Here is an 18768-nt window from a genome sequence, read left to right as displayed (position 1 = left end):
ACTATCATTCATTCTTTTGTTTGTAACTGACACCTTCATTACCAACTTAATGACCATCATTTCTATCTTAATGACCAAACGGTCATAACATCAATTCTATTCATCAATTTTATGCCTATAAAAAGAACCTTCTATATCTAATCTCAACAATACATTCTATATTCATAGAATTATTATAAACTCAACATAACACATGATAAATTTCATTTCATGTCTTACATTCTATATTCATAGAATTATTATATACCTCTTAAACACTTACTGACTTGAGCGTCGGAGTGTCTTTTGCAGGTACCCACCCCCTTGTTCTCTCCTTGCCGACGTATAACTCATCCCGACGAGAAGCTTGAAGACATTCATCGGCGGACGAGCTATACACCGGCCAAACTCAGCAAGAACATTTATTATTCTAGATAATTAGGTAATTTACATAAATAAATAGTTTGGAGTTCCAAATTACACAAATATTATAAACTAATTTTGATTACACATCTCATTTTGAATAGTTTTATATAAATCGAATTAATTTGACTCGATTTAGTATACTCAGTATTAAATTGACATAGCTTGTTTCGACTTATTGTCGGAGAAGTGTGTAACACACTTAATAGAATTAAGCTAATTCAATTTACTATTTATATACAGTAAATCCAATTAGCCTGATTCAATTTACTATTTATACAAATTATTGACATTTATTATTTTTAAGTTATTTCACTCGTTTTTTGGTCAACTTTGATAGATAGTGTCGAAACGAGTTTATGTCAAAATCTCAAGTATCAAGAAACAGATACAACTCCTCTAAAAAATAGTGAATTTGATCCGAAATTTATTTGATTATAGTGTCAAAACAATTTTATATCGACATTACTAGTGAGAGAATTATGAAAAACCATAAAAAAAATAAATAATTAAATAAAGAGAAAAATAAAAGTGTGAAATATTAATCAAAGCAAAATAATAACAAAAAATTAAAGAAAGTAAAGAAAAGTGAGTCAAACAAACAAAAGCAAAGCAAACAAGAAATTTGACTTTTAACACTCATATGCACTTGCACTCCTTGTTCTTCCTGCGTCACGAAGATTAGGAATTCTATGAGTTTATGTGATGATCTAATGTTTTTGATTGAAGTCTCAAAACTCTTATAAGTTTCTACTATTTATAGGCCATGAACTTGCTCTGGAGCATGTTGTCCACTATTTTACTTCTTTTTTCTCAGCCATGATTTTGCCTTGACTATGAAAAATGTTGATCTCTAAAATTTGACACCCACATTTTTCTTGGTCTTCAAGTCCCACGTCTCTTCAACAACTTGCTCTTCAAATTTCGCTCCCATGTTCTCCTCTTCAGTTTGAAGGTCGAGTAGCAAGTATTAATGTTCAAGGACGGCTACTAACTACCTTTTGACGTCGACGTTGGTTGTCCCTCTTTTTTCGACTTCAACTTGCCTATTTTCGCTTTTTGTAGTTAAAACACCTTGTCAAAACATTTCATTTTTGTACTAACATAGGTTTTACTGCTTATATAGATTATTGACATTTGTCATTTTTAAGTTAATCTTCAATTCTTCATTAATTTTAAAATATAAATGTCAATAAAAAAATTTTCTATTTGGATTCAAATAAAACATAAAAATTTTTTTAAATAAAGATAGAAATTCAACTTTTATGTTTTAGTTTAAATTCTAAAAAATCTATATTTTTTGAAAAATTAATATTTGAATTTTACTGTAAAAACTAAAATTTTCATAAATTTTATTTTAAGAGACTAAAAATTTTTCAACATTAATTTTAAAAGGACTAAATTGACGGGATTAATTTAGATTGTATTAGAAATTATAAATTTTATATATAAAAAAAATCAAATAACCTTATACTAAAATTTTAAAATACTAAATTAACTTTTTTGAAAATTAATCTTAAATGACTAAAATACGCTTTTATATTAAAATTTGTTTAATATATACTTAAAATTGTAAATTTCAATTTTAAAAAGACTAAATAAAATACTCATATAATTAATGTTTAAGAGAATAAAACAATTTTTAAAGGTTAATTTGAAAAAAAATATTAAAATACCATCATAAAATTAATCTATAATGTTTGATTGTATTAGAATTAGAAAATTTAAATATAATTTTAAAAAGACTAAAATATTCTTGTAGTTCATATTTAAGAGTATTAAAATATCCTTTAGTATGAAAAATATTAAATTATCTTTATAGGATTAATTAAAATTGTTTGATTATATTAGAAATGAAAAAAATTAATATTTAAAAGAGTAAAATAATTTTATTAGAATTTATCTTAAATTTATTATATTTGAAGTTGTAAATTTTAATTTTTAATAAGAGTAAAATATCTCTATAATTAATTTGCATACTCATATTTTTCAATTGAATTATAAAAAAAAATATTAGTCTATAATAAGACTTTTTTTTTTAAATTGATAAAAATAGTTGAAATTCAGTAACACATACAAATAAAAATTATCATTGATTGGAGCACACAAAAAGCTCAAAAACTCGTATTTTTTAGAGATCCCCAATATTATCTCCAATTTCATTACTTACTTTGGTGTTTTAAGCACTCAAATATACTTTTATCATCTTAAAAAGCTCCATGATATAATAATATAATATACACTTAAGTTATTATTATGAAATCGATTGAAGCTTGGTTTTCTTGAAATCAACATTTTTAAAAATAAAAGATAAAAAAATTGAATGCATTGCAGGACATGCATGTAAATGTAACGCTCCCCAACTACTGTACCTTGTGTAAATTTACCCAGCAGTAAGTTTTTAATACACATATGCATACCTGTGTGTACCATAAATATAATTGGTCAATAATGAATATTTTTCACTAAAAGCATTGAAAATGTTCATTCATAGCATACACACATCTAGATACAACCACTATCCATTGAGTGCAATCAACTGACATGAATGGATGAAAGAAAGGGCTTGGAAATGTATAATAGCTACACGTACCATACCGCTGATTCTTACAACTCTCAAATTAAAATACGAAACACAAGAAAACAACAAAGGAAAATGACTTTTCCAGGGTGTGCGACTCAAAAATCAAAATAGAATAGAAGTTCATGATCCATGAACATTGAAAAGGGATATTATTGTAATTCTATAAATACTATATACTATTAATATTAAGTACTCCATAGTCCATACTGGTTAGGGTATTAGCGTAATTATGTAATTCAAAAGACCTCCTTCGTGTGAATCGTAGACTGTCATTATTATTGTAAAGTATTGGAGTAATTGATTTTAATAAACAAAGTAAAAGTGGGAGTTTACGACGACAGATTGAAGACTGCACGTGTGGTGCGCAGGCCGAAAGGCTGATTGACCGGCTACTGCCCGCACTCTTCCGGTCACCGTATTTTAACCCTTCAATTAATTAATTAATTAATTAATTTCACCCGTGAGGTGAGACTAATTGCTTTGATGGAAACGCCTCCCAGAAAAAAGAAACAAGAGAGGCGTTAGTGTATAGAGAGGAGCGTGGGGAATGGCTTTTCTGCTCTAGTTCCCAGTCCCCGATTTTGTGGCAGTGGTACGGTTCTTTGATTTATCATTTCAAGCTCTTTATTTTTTTAAACCTAAGCTCACTAATCCTTAATATTAATAATAATCGTTGTGAGCAGTGGCCTCATCTCATGATTTGGTGATCTGGGGTCTTCTCAATTATTTTTTTTTCCCTTCTCTCTCAACTGTTTGTCTGGCATCGATTTACTACTTGATAGTAGTAGTGGTTGTAGGGTAGTGGCCTGCACTCCACTGTTTCCTCTTTGATTGGTCTAAGATTAGATTCTTTTTATCTTTTTATTTTTTTTCGCTCTTTTAATTGTTGTTTTGGCAGAGTGTTTTAGGTGATTTAACCCTCCTAGTCCCTTTTTGAAGAGCTTGAGCATGAAGTGAAAGAAGATGATATTTTTTGACCACATATCAGATAAAGCCAACAAGACCACCCTAGAGAATTTCTGTAGACAATAATAAAGCAAAGTTTGAAGAGGGAAAAAAAATGCCCCTCTGGAGGAGTAGACTAGTTCGTCCTCTCTTCTTCTTTTTCACCCCCTTTTTCACATGTGTGTACTCAGATGTAGTGTCCTTTGAAGAGTGCTTGTCATTGCAGTCATTTTGAGAGCCTTCGAGGGTTTTTCTTTCTCCCTTGTCATTCTAGTTCTGTTCTTTGTTGGTTTGTTCCGGTGAAAGAAGAAGAGAGAGAGGGTTTCAAAAATGCCGATGTTTCAGCCTTCCAAGAGGGACATGGTAGGTGGGTACGAGGGTGGAGGGGACGGGCAGATTCTAGATCTGGACACTGCCGTGAAGGACGGTGTGTTGGGGGGAGGCGTTGGCGTTGGCGTTGGCGTTGTGGGAGGCATGGCATGCGAGAAATTGGATCTGGGGAAGATGATTGAGGAGCTGGACTTGTCGGAGGTACCAAGCGTGTTCATATGCCCAATCTCTCTGGAAGCAATGCAAGACCCCGTGACACTCTGCACCGGCCAAACTTACGAGCGCTCCAACATCCTCAAATGGTTCAACCTGGGTCACTTGACCTGCCCCACTACGATGCAGGAGCTTTGGGATGATTCCGTTACCCCCAACACCACCCTCTACCGCCTCATATACACTTGGTTCTCTCAGAAGTACCTTCTCATGAAGAAGAGGTCGGAGGATGTTCAGGGTAGGGCTTCCGAGCTTCTTGACACGCTCAAGAAGGTCAAGGGTCAGGCTCGCGTCATGGCTCTCAAGGAGCTTCACCAGGTTGTTGCTGCTCACGCCACTGCCCGCAAGACGCTTCTCGATGAAGGTGGTGTCTCTGTAATGTCTTCTTTGCTTGGACCTTTTACTTCCCATGCTGTTGGCTCTGAGGTTATTGGTATTCTTGTTTGCTTGACTCTTGATTCCGATTCCAAGAAGAATCTTATGCAGCCTGCCAAGGTTTCTTTGATGGTGGATATCCTCAACGAGGGCTCTATTGAGACCAAGATTAATTGTACTAGGTTGATTGAGTCATTGATTGACGACAAGGATCTTAGGTCCGAGCTTATCTCCAGCCATAGCTTGTTGGTTGGCTTGATGAGGCTTGTAAAGGATAAGAGGCACACCAATGGAATCTGCCCTGGCTTGAGCCTTTTAAGAGCAATTTGCTCCCACAAAGACATTCGGCATTTGCTTGTAAGCATCGGTGCTGTTTCGCAATTGGTTGAATTGTTGTCTGCTTTGGAGCCTGATTGTTTGGAATTGGCACTTTCTATTTTGGATTCCTTGGCATCTATACCCGAAGGCAGGCTCGCTTTGAAGAATTGTTCTAATACCATACCAATCATGGTCAAATTGTTGATGAGGATCTCGGAGAATTGCACGCAGTATGCGTTGTCCATCTTGTGGTCTGTCTGCAAGCTTGCACCGGAGGAGTGCTCGTCCGTTGCCGTGGATGCAGGGCTTGCTGCCAAACTCCTCCTTGTGATTCAGAGTGGTTGCAATCCTCTATTGAAACAACAGTCTGCTGAGCTTTTGAAGCTGTGCAGTTTGAATTATTCGGATACAATCTTCATTTCCAAGTGCAAGCTTACAAGAACCATCCTATAATTGAGGACTTGGCTGGCTTTGTAAATTCATGGGGTGGCAAAGACAAAGTGAAGAAAGATCAGCAGCTTGTGTTCAGAGAAAGCAAAGTCTCTAATAAACCCCAACACATGGACCATGGGTTTGAGGTGCGAGTCTCTCCTGTATATACCCGTTAGTATTTTGATTCCAACAATTTATTTGGTGAATGAAAGAGAATGAATCATAATGTGGACATTGGCAAAACCCTTGCTTGGGTTGGGTGAGTGATTAAGTTTGCTTGCACTGCGGGTTTGTTTTTGGCCAGTGTTTATTCCAATAAAAGCCCCAATCAAGAAGAGACTGGGAAATTCTTTATAAATACCGCTATGGGGGTAACATGGATGTAGAAGTGAAAGTGAAAGTGATGTGGTTGTTGGATAAAGATACTTGTTAGGACTTAGGAGAGTGATGATGATCACATAGAGATGAATGATGGAGCTTGCAATTTCAATTGTAATTGTTGAGGAGTTGCTTTGCTCCATGCCTTACTTTTCCTTGTATCTTCTTCCTCTTTTTTAGAGGCCTCCAATTTTCCATTAAAAAAAAAAAGGAATACTGGGAATTTTGCTTTTGATCTCAAAAACATGTGTAGAGAGCGACTGGAGAGCCTTCTATGACTGTCAAATTTTTATGTGTACAATGGGAAACAATCATTTCTTTCATTTTTCATTCATTTACTATCCTGCAGCAACTTGTTCAAAATGCAAAATTGTGGTATTTGGTTCGATCCAATTAAATTCTTTGATATCAATTGTTAGTAGTTTTCCTTTTTGCTGCTGCTGAAATGACCTATGAGGAGGGAGGGAACAGAGTGAAAGAAGGAGATAGATGGCAGGTGTGTGTGTGTGTGTGTACCTTTCAGCAGATGTGGTTGAGTTCACAGTATTTATGGATGAGTAGACGGTCCAGGTGGGTGTAATACTTTTTTCCTCTTATCCTTTTGTGGTAGAATTTGAGGACAAGACCTCTTATGTTTACTACTCACTGAAATCACTGGCTGAATTGCAAAACAAAGAAAAGCAAAGCCAATAATAGCTTTCACTGAATAGGAACGTTGAATTGCACTTTGCCCTCATCAATACATTCATTCAATTAGAGAACACCCATGCCTATGTAACTGTTCATCCCGATAGGTCTACTATAGGAGCATGTGTGAAAGTTACGTTCAGATTTTTATTTTTTTTCCCCGCTTCCATCATCAACTTTAAACCACAAAAAATAATGGGAAAAGAAAAAGAAAGCTGAATAGGAAGTTTTGTTGTAGACCTTACTCCAAGATTAGTGAAAGTGACAATTGAGTTCCTTTTGGATCAGTATGTTACTTTCTGAGATGTGTTACTATTTGTATATGCAAAACTGACATGTTTGCATGTACTCAATTCAATCAAGAGGTGGAAAATAAGAATTAGGTATTAAGAGTTGGGGTCATATTAAAATGTAAGTGGATGAAAACACATTTTTGAAAGTGTTCTAGAAGGCTACAAAAGATTAATAGTTTAGATTCTGCTTATAAGTTGGGATTGAGCAACCTCCCAATACGTTGCTTGCCTTACGGTTATGGATTAAGATACCTTCAAGTTTGATTTCAACACATTTTAATCCCTTCTACATATAAACATTTGCTGAAAAATGAAAAGAGAAGGTGACTAAAGAGTAAAGACATGAATTTTAGTAAAGGGGGTTGAAGGCATCATTTTCTGTTTTTTGTTTTTCGTTGCCTTTACGACATGCCACACATTTTTTCTTGACCGTCTGTGTCTACAATTACCAAAATCTTGATAATGTCAATGGAGTGGGGCCTGTTTGCTCAATGATTTCATCGTTGAATGAGAGCACATTCATAAGATCAAGAGCACATAGATTTCTGGATCCCCTAACGTGCGCATCATGATTATAATCAATCTCCCAAATTCTTTGAACAAAACCATCCACGAATATTGCTTTACTTTTCCATCTAATTCGAGATTTTTAGAGCATTTTTAGAGTTTGTTTGGGTGAACTTCTAAGAAAAGATTTTTTTTGAGTTATATTTTTTTAAAAGATCTTATGAAAAAATAAAAGTAATTTTATGTTTGAATATCTCGTGTAAAAAGATCTTTTTATCTATCAATTATGTTTGAGTATAATAATATAAAAGTACTTTTTTGTTTATTTATTACATAAAAAATATCTTTTTTTTTAAGGAAAAAAGATCTTTTAAAAAAAGATGTAAATTACAGCTTTTCAAAAAAGATATATTTTTAATTTTTTTAGTGCTTTTACTTTTACTATTAGAAATTTGCCAAACACGTTAAAAAATAAAAAAAGACATTTTTCATTAAAAAAAGATCTTTTTTAACAAAATAATGACACCCAAACAAACATTTGATAGAGTGTTTTTAGAATATTATTTTTGATATTTTTAAAAAGTGAATTGATTTAGAATTAAAATTTGTATTAGAATTAATTAATTAAATAGAATTGATATCATCTTATAGATACAGTACTATTTTAATGAAAAACTAATAAAAATTTATTACTCATATAATTATATTGATAAATAATTAAAAATAATATAAAATTTTAATTAAATTAAGATTAAACATTGAAAGAATAAATTTTATTTTTAATTTTAAATAATTATTTATAATTTATAATCCTACAAATATTTATGTGTCTTATTATATGATCTATAAAAAAAAAAACTAACATTGCAAATGCTCTTTAAGTTTATTTTCAATGAATATGATCGTTGATTTTTTATATTTATCCACACCATGGTTAGACATTTGACCCTTAGCATTTAAACGGAGAAATTTGGGAACATAAACAGAATAGTTTTGAAAGAATTACTTGTGACTAAATGAACTATCAAGAAATTAACATTAATAATAATAGAGCAAATGAGCCTTGTCCTATTAAGAAAGTTTGACCACACCGTAACAGTATAAATGTATATTTGTATTAATAAATACATACGAGATACGACCCAATAATAAACCTAAAAGCTGACCCAATAATATCCCCAACTCCTCATTGCAAGAAGTAGCAGGCCCAAGATCACAATTAGAAACTGAAAAACAAATTCTACTGCTGAAATGTTAGGTTCCATTCTTATTTTTTTTATTAATAAATCAGACTAAAAAAAATCTGATTTCCAAATTAAATTTTTATATTTTATAAATATGTCAAATATAAAAAGTATTTTTTTTTATAATTAATAATTTTTCTAAAAGATAAAATTATAAAAAAATAATTTATATAAAAATTATTTTAAATTAAAAAATTGAATTCTATTTTATTAATATATTATAGTCATTTTAAATAATAAAATTATATTTTAAATAAAAATATTTTTTTTTAAAAATGAATTCTTTTTTTATATTAATAATTTTTAAACAAGCTAAAAAAACAAGTTCATTCTTATTAAAATAAAAATCAACTTAGGTTAATCAAGTAATTAGTTTATTAGTCTGTTTAAGTAAGTATTGAATATTTGAATTTCGTTTTGTGCATATAATAACCTAATGATAAGGACAAACTCTTAATCGAAGCCCCATTCCATAAAGAGGTCCTTAGTCCATCGAGTTAAAAAAAACGGTAGAAAACCAAAAAAAAAAAAAAGAAAATCCAACAAAACTCCCAAAGCTGGAGGAAGGTTTGATATAAAATTATAAATATATTACAGTTAATTATAAATCAACACGAAGTATAATGCCTAGCACAAGTGATAATTGTTGAAATTGTTATGTCGTGTGTGCAGCAGAATTCATTGTCAATGTTAGACAAAACTAGAGTTTAGTAGTTAACTCCCGACAAAATATCTTCCATAATTGATGCTATATTCCATGGTGGCTTACTGAAAAAGTTTAGTCCTTTTTTTTTTGGTTCATAACACACTCTCAACCATTCACACACACAATATATAGCTCTTTAATCACCCCACTTGGGGTTGAAACCTGGTGTGACATTTTTAGAGACAAACAACTTTGTCATTAGAACATGGCCACAACCACAGTTTAGTCCTTAAATAACTATATATGATCAATCTAAAATATCATCCGAAACGAGAAATATATTGGCTTACATTTTGTTCGTCATAGAATACTTAGATTATGGACACCCCTACTCAAGATTTTGTCACGTGCGTTCAGTTCTAACTCGTGAAATTAGATTCTGTTGTCCAAAAAAAAAAAAAAAAAAAAAAAACGTGTGAGGACTTATGTTGTAATTTAATTGATTGCATTGACTAGGAAAATTTCTCCATGTGTAGGTTGAATTCCATGTTCTTTGTTATGTTGACGTTGAATGGTTTGTTATCCTGTGATTTTTTTAGTAGATTTTAGGTTTAATTATTCGGTTGGTTTCTATAATTTTAATAAATATTTAATTAAATTTTTTATATATTTTTTTAATTGAATTCTTATACTGCTTTTAATTTTATAATTACTTTTTTTTTATATTAAAAATATTAAAATTAACATAATATTTTTACTAAAATATATGCGGTCAAAGATTTAATTAAGTTTTTAATTATAAATACTTTTTATTTGTAAAAAAAATATTCAGTTAATTCTAATATTTTTTACACTAGGAAGGACTTAATTACAAAATTAAAACAGTGTAAAAACCCAATTAAAAAAAAGTACAGGAACCTAATTAAAAATTTGGTAAAATTATAGGGATTAACAAAATAATTAAACATAAATTTTAATATTCCTATATTTATAGTAACTATTGTGGTTATGCAATATTATTAATTTTTTTTACATTTTAATAATAATTTTTAGTAATATTTTTAAATAATAAAAAGTATTATTTTAATTTTAGTAATATTTTTAAAAATAAGAAAAGTATAGGTAGACAATAAAAATATTAAACAATGTGAATAATAAATGTATCGGATGTTCATTTTACTAGATGTGTGGATGGTTATTCTAATATTAAGATTTAGGTGGGTAATTTGAATGTGTAGTGTGTTTTTATTTGATTGGTGATTGTTTATGTTATTCAAGAAAGTCATTGGTTACCTAACATTGGAAAAGTATAGGTAGATAATGAAAATACTAAACAATATGAACAATGAATACATCGGTTGTTCAATTCACTAGGTATGCGCATGGTTATCCTAATATTAAAATTTAGGTGGGTAATTTAGGATGTAGTTTGTTTTAACTTTATTGGACCAATTTTAGAGTCTATTATTCATATTGTTTACAAAAGTCATTGTCTACTTACCAAAGTTCTTTAAGATTTTATTGGAGATTTGTTAGAATTTATAACATTTAAATTTAAAACTTTGAATTTTAATTCTAGTTAATTTGTTTTTGTAGATTTATATTTAAATTAAAAAAAACAGTAAATCTATTTCCATGTGTTTGTTTTATTACCTAATCGTATTAACAAATTAAAATAAAGGGAAAAGGTTTTGATCAAAATGACCCGATATCATTTGAATTATGCAACTTTGTATTAAAACTTGTAAAAGTATCATCAATTATTATGAAGGACATAATGGTGGTAGAATACAAAATGATTAACGGGTGTATGTAATTCAATTCATAATTATTAAGCTTAATACAATGTGCTAGCATGCACAATCATGATATAAGTTGTGCATTGAGCAAGAACAATTTGCAGTGCCAACTTGTTTTGCTATGCATAGAGGCTGAAAAGAGCCATAATCCTGAAACCGTGAAAAGGATCGTTTATGAAGAAACTCAATAACAAAAGAATCCAGCATTTGAATGGTAACGTGCTGCATGACCACCACGTGTGCAATGTTCCCTTGGCACGCCAAGTTCCACCTACGGCTAAATTCATGATCAAGAGGCCTCTCAAACACAACAATGTTGCTATGCTCATTTAACATTGCACCAATTCCAGCATCACTTAGTCGATTGTGCAAGTAACGTGCATTGGCTATGCAATTTTCCACTTCGTTTTGAATCCCTATTGAGCCTTTCTTTTTGATTGCATACCAAAGGAAGATTGGAGCATGTCCACATCGACTACCTGTGATTGTTGCATCCCTTGAACCAATGATTTCAATATCCCTTGATGACGCATTCATGTATTCTGAACGCGTTATTACAACCCCACAGGGAATTGGACATCCCAAGAATTTATGCCCCGAAACACTCACACTTCCAATGGGTTTCTTGAAACTTATTATCTTTGGTGCCTGTGGAATAACAACTTAATTTTTATAAAAGAGTTTTAAATCATAATTAACTGGGGGTAAATGAATTACACCAAATTTAGTGAGTAGCATATGAATTGTATGATTTATGTACAATTCATATGGTTTAACCATGTAACAAGCATGGAAAACGAAAATACAAATATCCACACATGTGTGGATATTACATGTACATGTAACATGTAAGCTTAAGATTTTTACTTAATTAATGAAGTTGATGTAAATAAGTGTGACTCACTGCTTTGAGAAAAGGGAGCATGATTCCAAATAGAGCTGCATCACAATGAATGTAGAATCTATCACGACGGAAACCACTTTCTTCAAGTGTTTTTATTACAAGATCGATGTCATCAACAGCTCCTTTCATCGTTGTACCTATATACATATAACAAAAACTCTTTACAGAAATAGGTGTATAAATTTATTGATTTCATAATATATCAAAGATGAGAGCAAATAATCAAGTTGGGTTGATCTAGTTGTTAGCTCACTAGCCTGTTTAAGCAAATGTTGAGAGTAGATTTGTGATAAAGTCTTTAGCCTGTTAGGTTAGGAAATACCTTATGAAAAAAAAAAGGGGATGAGAGCAAGCAAAACCTATGTTAAGATTGATGATGGCTGGCCTGTCCTTGTGATGAAGTAATGTAGCTTTTAGATCAGCACAGTCAATCTCACCGGAGATAAGAGTTTTAATTACAACACATTGCATTCGATATATTCTTGCAATTTTAAATATTGAATAATGTGAATCTTCTGAAGTATATAGAACCCCATCAGGAAATTGTTCTCTCCTAGATAGATCAATGTGCTGTTAGGATACGCCTTTTTATTTTAATAATAATAATAATAATAATAAGAAACTGACCCTACTAAAATGGCGTGAAGATTGGCCTCAGTTCCACCAGTAGTGACGTATCCCCAATACTTATTCTTTTGTATGTCCCACAAATTAGCGAACCAATCAAGAACACTAACTTCAAATGATGTTGAATTTAGACGGAAGCTGCTCCCAACAAATGGATCACCTGCATTGTTTAGGTGAAATTGTAGCAATGGTGTCAATGCATCGTAGTCGAAATTCTGATTCGTGGGGTACCCTGCACAAGTATACAAACCAAAGACATTATTAATAAGAGAAAGTATAAACTCCTTGCCAAAAGTAGCAGTTACAATAGTAACTATTTTTTCTTTATTGATATGTAATTAAGAATTAAAATCAAAATTAAAGGTTACCCAAGTTGCGAAAGTTGAAGTGATTTAGAGTGTGGACATAGTGATTAATGACAGCACTCAAATTTGTTTGTGGCTCCCCGGTGCAGTAATGGGAGATAGCGAGGTTCATGTGGCACCCATTATTGTTATTGTGTTGTTTTTCCTCTTCTGGTGTAGTCAATGCCATTGGCACCTTCTTTCCCTTGATTCTTCAAGTCTCTGTGTTTGGTAGAGGCGAAGAATAGTGGCCAGACTAACATACACTATTTATAATAAAATGCTATGTTATGTGTTTACGTAAATATGATTAAATTTGTTTATATTATTAGCGTATAATAAAATATCAAATTGAAGATGGAAAGAAATTAAAGATGTTGAACAAAGTATATTTACTCTTTAAGTTATAACTGATATATATATATATTAGGCTCTGCCTAACAAGAACAAAGTCAAAGTCAGCTGCCGGAGGCTAAAGCCAATTAGTTAGAGCATTACTAACATACGTGCGGTATGGGTTTGATTTGGAACTTCAACTGCTCTGATTTCTGATTGGGTAGTGTATATGTTCATTCAATTCTAAATATTTTAGGAGGTTTTTTCATTTTGTTATTTTAGAGGAGACAAATTGAAGAGCTTATTATATATAAGGTGTAAATTGGAATAATATTTGTAGTGCATATATAAAGAAAGTGAAATCAAATATTCAAATTTGCATGATTAAACATTAGGTGAATGGTCAATTCATGGTCAATTCATTAAGTGTGTAGATGATTATCTTAATGTTATGATTTAGGAGATAATTTGAGAGTGAAATATTTTTTTATTTTATTGGATCAATTTTAAAATTTATTATTCACATTATTCATAAAAATTATTATTTACTTAACAAAACTCAATTGATATTTAACCACACCATGGTTAGACATTTGACCCTTAATATTTAAACGGAGAAATTTGGGAACATAAACAGAATAGTACTATCAGGAAATTAACATCAATAATAATAGAGCAAATGAGCCTTGTCCTAGTAAGAAAGTTTGACCACCGTAATAGTATAATTGTATTAATAAATACATACGACTCAATAATAAACCTAAAAGCTGACCCAATAATATCCCCAACTCCTCATTGCAAGAAGTAGCAGGCCCAAGATTACAATTAGAAACTGGAAAAAAATTCTACTGCTGAAATGTTATGTTTTATTCTTATTTTTTTTATTAGTAAATCAGACTAAAAAAAAAATCTGACTTCCAAATTGTTCCGTGCGTATGATACTGAGGTATGGTAACTCTTTCTGCTGATGATTGTGTTCGAGCAGAAGAGTTATACGTCGGCCTGGTTGGAACATCGCGGCAGGAGCACCTGCAAAAAGTACTCCAACGCTCAAGTTAGAATATGATTTAAGAGAAGTAATGATAATAAAATTGTTTTACTTCGGAGTTACTTGTTTGTTTATATAGACGTTTTAGATTGTTTATTTGGAGTTTGTTTTGGGATTCTCCGTGTCTGCCGAGGTTAGTTTCAGTGATAGCGTTTGACTTGGTGAGTGCAGATCTGAGCTTTGCATAGCTCGTTCGGATTCTGTGGGTTGTTATTATTTGATTCCGTTTGTGCCAAGGTATAGGTTACGTATCATAGCCCCAAGCTTGCCTTGTGTTTGTAAGAAAACAAAGGCGAGCTGTTAGTTTTCTCATATACCTCGGCTATGGATATGTTGTAGGAGACGCACTTTCTCCCCGAGCTTGCCTTGGTTTTCCTGGGAGAGAGAAAGTCACGCATTTAATTGATGCTTTATTTCCCGTGCCCGGTGAATTGATTGATGTGAAGCGTGGCTCAAATTTTGGTAACATCTTAGCCATTAGATATTTGTGTATTGATTGAACGGTTAGGATTGGAACAGTTATTAAAAAGTGAAACCGTTCCATTTTCCCAGGTTTTATTACGTTGCTTTGTCTTAGGTGAGCCCCATGTTTGCATGTTGAATAGAACTTTCACTTTACTTCATCTGTCTTCAGAGAAAATGAGTAGCAAAGGTTGGTTGTGAAGAATTCTGGTCCCCCCCTCTCCTCTGTTTGCTTTTTTTTTGTTTATTTTTCAAAAACATGGAAAAGGCTAAGGTTGTTGTTACAGAGGATGATCCTTGTAGCTGGGTGAGTGAGCAGGAGAAATGTTGTGTGTCTCGGTTTAGTGACGTCGAGTCAGTGAAGGTTTTGGGGTCCAATGTGTAGGTCAGGGATGGTCGTGATATAAGGATAGAAATTTTACCTTGTGGGGAGAATGACCGTGTGTGTGAGAGGGTTGATGGTTGGTCTTACTTTTACCTTTATTCTTGCTTATTGACTGAATTGGGTGTCCGGCTCCCATTTACTGATTTTGAGTGTGGGATTTTGTTTTGGTCGAATTGTGCTCCATCTCAGTTACACCCCAACTCGTGGGGTTTTGACCCGAACCTTCGAAATTTTGATGGATATCTTGGAGCATCCTCCATCCCTTAGGGTTTTCTTTTCCTTTTTTCAAACCAAGCGGGGTTAGGCGTGGTTTGTGGATGACTTTAGTAGCCATCCTCGTCGTTCTATTTTTTCTCTGTATGTCTTCTTATAAAGATTTTAAGACCATGTTCGTGAAAATTATAAGTGTTGAGGAGGAGTTTCCGTTTTACTTGAATGAGTTTTTAGAAGAAAGGTTTTCTGTTTCTTGGTCCCCTGAGCCTACCCAGGTGCTTGATGTTGATGATAGGGTATCCGATGATAATATTGTCTTGGAGTTTTTGTTAGAGATGTTGGAATCTTAGGGACTGTTTTCTGTTGCGGAGTTGTTAAAGTGGGATTCGGATAAAGAAGCCGTTTTGGATTACATAGGTAATTCGTTTTGGTAATGATTTTTGATATGGTGGTATAGTCGTTCCTGACATTTGTTTTTTTTGTGCATCTTTTCAACTGAAAAGGCTCCCACCATTACTACTGCTGGGCTGAAATCATTTTTTAGTCAAAGAAAAAAGAATGAGAAAGAGTGGTCGACTACTAATGTAGATAAGGAGGATGGTACTGCTGCCGTACAGTCCGAGGTGAATCCTTGCCCAAAAAGAAAGAGGGGAAAGACTTGTGGGACAGCTGCTGAGGTTGTTGAAGTTAAGGGGGAAGATTCTCATAATCTGGCGATCGTGGAATCCGCCTATGAGTCTCAAAAGAGGCTTCATGGGTATTGTGATGACGATCGCATAAAATGTCTGTTGTCGAGGCTTTTCCCTTTCACAACTCTTGCCGATGAGTTGTGTCGTTTTCCTGAGGACATGAAGATGATTGATGAAGTTGGGCGAGCCGGGACTAGTCGTTTCCTCCAGGTATTTTTGTTTATACATTTGTTTTCTCACTTATTTTTTTGGGTGTGTACTGATTAGTTTCTTTTTCAGGTGATCGGTGCTCGGATTGTTGCCATAGGTAGGGCTCAGGAGCTTGTTATTGAAACTGAGAAGAAAGAGTCACTTAATGTTGCTGAGCTGTCCTCTGCTGTTTAGGAGAAGAAGAAAGTGATTATTGAGCTTTCATACTCTCTTAAACAGAAGGAGACCGAGCTTATCGAGGAGAAATGGCTTTAGTCGTCAGTTGCCGAGAAGTCTAAAACCTTGAAGTCTAAGAACAGCCAGCTAGCAGCTCAGGTGAAGGAGCTGGAAAATGAAGTTTACGAGGCTTTCGCTAAAGGTTTTGATCGGGCTGCCTCTCAGGTTCGAGTTTTGTTTCCTGAGGTTGATGTCGTTAAGCTTGATTCTACAAAGATTATTGTTGATGGGGAGTTGATTGATAATGAGGCTGAGAAACAGAGTGACAGCTCAAGCATTAGAGACAAGATAGAATAAAATTGTTAGTTTATTATTTTGTTTGAAATTTGACGTCGATGCATTTTGTTGAACATTGCCGAGGTTTATGGTGTTTGTTTGTTTTGACTTTGCCGAGTATGAAGCTCGGTTTACTTTTGGATTATATATTGTGGTTTGATCTAGTTTGCATAAATGACATAGAAGTTATTATAGTACAATGTTTAGTGAGTTGATACTAGAATTGATTGAATTAATTATGTCATTTACACAATAGAATGTGGCGTCCAGCCTCGTTAAAACCCTTTGAGTAAAATCCTATTATTCTGGGATAAAATCTCAAATGGGAAAAAGAGTACCTTCATCTGCTCTGATACATATTATGATTGTATTTCCTCAGGGAGGATACATTCCAGTTTCCTGGGATTAGGTCCCCTACAAGTGTTTTCAGTTGGTATGCTCCTTTGGCGAACTTTGCAAATTCGGAATGGGCCTTCCCAATTTGCTGCTAACTTCCCACGAGCTTGAGGTTCCCTGGCTTCCTCTGCCTTTTGAAGAACGAGTTCTCCATGTTCAAATGTTCGGGAGACTACCTTTTTATCATGTCGCCTTTGTATGAGTTGCTTCATTGCTTGTTGCCTTAATGCTACCATGTCTCTTTCTTCTTCTATGAGATCTAAGTCGGTTGCCCTTGTGTTGGTATTTTTGTCTTGATTATATAGTCCGGCTCTCAGAGTTGGTGTGTCGATCTCTACCGGTATGAGTGCTTCTGCTCCGTATACCAGTTTGAAGGGGGTTTTCCCTGTTGCTGACTGGATTGTTGTGTTGTAGCTCCATAGGATTTCAAGAATAAGGTCAGCCCATTCGCCTTTGACATCGTCCAACTTCTTTCTTAAAACCTGCAAAATAACTCGATTAGCTGATTCCACCTGCCCATTCGTTTGTGGGTGTTTGACCGAACTGAAATGATGTTTTATGATAAAGTTTTGTAAGAAAGAGGTGAGGTTATGGTCTATGAATTGTTTTCCATTATTGGAGATTGTTTCTCTTGGTATACCATAGCGGCATATGATATTTTTCCAAAGGAAAGACCTCACCTTTTCGGCTGTTATTCGTGCGAGGGGTTGCGCTTCAATCCATTTTGAAAAGTATTCTATTGATACCAAAAGAAATTTTACCTGCCCTGGCGCTTTCAGGAAGGGTCCGAGAATATCTAGTCCCCATATGTTGAAAGGCCAGCTTACCTCTAGAATGTGCAACTTCTCAGCTGGTGTTGTTGAGATCGTGGCGTGCTTTTGGCAATTGTCACATGTTTTGACTTTGGCCATGCAATCTCTCTTCATTGTTGGCCAATAATACCCTGTTCTTAGGATCTTAGCAGCTAAGGCGCGGCCTCCGACATGGTTTCCACATACCCCCTTCGTGTGTTTCCTCCATTACTATTTCGGCATCGTCTTTGTTGATACATCTGAGAAGTGGTTGTGAGAATCCTCGCCTGTATAAGTTGCCTCCGACTATTGTGTAAAAGCTTGCTCTTCTTCGAAAGAGTTGTGGATTTCGTTCCTCTCTTGGAATAATTCCTGTGTTGATATAGTCAAAGAAAGGTGTCCTCCAGTCTCTTACCTGTGTAATACTCAATACATAATTTAGCTCAAAACTCGATTTTTCAAGTGTTAATTGCGAAAGTGTTGGTGTGTGTGTTGTTGGTCTAGTGGTGGCTAGTTTAGATAACACATAAGCCCTTATATTCTGTTCTCTGTTAATGTGTATGATTTCGAATTTATCAAGTTTTGAAATGAGATCCTTTGCTATGAGCCAATATTTCTCTAACAAAGGATCTTTTACCTGGAACTCTCCCTTAACTTGTTGTACTACTAGGAGTGAATCACAGTAGACTGTGAGTTGGTGTATTTGTAAGTTTTGAGC

General features: G+C 33.5%; 2 protein-coding genes across 3 annotated transcripts; one reads left to right on the top strand and one right to left on the bottom strand.

Moving 5' to 3' along the window:
• Positions 1 to 3487: 3487 nt before the first annotated feature.
• On the top strand, positions 3488 to 6660 carry LOC130983057 (U-box domain-containing protein 30-like). 2 transcript variants are annotated; one of them, XM_057907229.1, is made up of 2 exons: positions 3488 to 3578; positions 3885 to 6660. In XM_057907229.1, the coding sequence occupies exon 2, from the start codon at positions 4262 to 4264 to the stop codon at positions 5618 to 5620; it is 1359 nt and encodes a 452-aa protein (XP_057763212.1). In that variant the 5' UTR covers positions 3488 to 3578; positions 3885 to 4261; the 3' UTR covers positions 5621 to 6660. The 2 variants fall into 2 exon arrangements, with proteins under 2 accessions (XP_057763212.1, XP_057763213.1); XM_057907230.1 differs by lacking the exon at positions 3488 to 3578 and adding an exon at positions 3677 to 3784.
• Positions 6661 to 11089: 4429 nt separating this feature from the next.
• On the bottom strand, positions 11090 to 13400 carry LOC130979630 (serine decarboxylase 1-like). The gene is made up of 5 exons (XM_057903107.1): positions 13053 to 13400; positions 12685 to 12916; positions 12417 to 12610; positions 12058 to 12194; positions 11090 to 11801 (listed from the first exon to the last, which is right to left on the bottom strand). Exons 1-5 carry the CDS (start codon positions 13216 to 13218, stop codon positions 11205 to 11207), a joined length of 1326 nt encoding a protein of 441 aa, XP_057759090.1. The 5' UTR covers positions 13219 to 13400; the 3' UTR covers positions 11090 to 11204.
• Between the last annotated feature and the right edge of the window lie 5368 nt (positions 13401 to 18768).

Source organism: Arachis stenosperma, chromosome 5 (genome assembly GCF_014773155.1).
Source record: "Arachis stenosperma cultivar V10309 chromosome 5, arast.V10309.gnm1.PFL2, whole genome shotgun sequence".
Taxonomy (NCBI): Eukaryota; Viridiplantae; Streptophyta; class Magnoliopsida; order Fabales; family Fabaceae; genus Arachis; species Arachis stenosperma.
The sequence above is the reverse complement of the archived record's forward strand: the minus strand, read 5'-3'. Positions and strand labels throughout refer to the sequence as shown.

Excerpts from the sequence above, each read along its gene's own strand:
- LOC130983057 (XM_057907229.1), top strand. The coding sequence starts at position 4,262 with ATGCCGATGTTTCAGCCTTCCAAGAGGGACATGGTAGGTGGGTACGAG.
- LOC130979630 (XM_057903107.1), bottom strand. The coding sequence starts at position 13,218 with ATGGCATTGACTACACCAGAAGAGGAAAAACAACACAATAACAATAAT. Across the intron at positions 12,917-13,052 it reads CTTCAACTTTCGCAACTTGG|GGTACCCCACGAATCAGAAT; the intron begins GTAACCTTTAAT and ends ATACTTGTGCAG. Across the intron at positions 11,802-12,057 it reads TGCTCCCTTTTCTCAAAGCA|GCACCAAAGATAATAAGTTT; the intron begins GTGAGTCACACT and ends GTTATTCCACAG.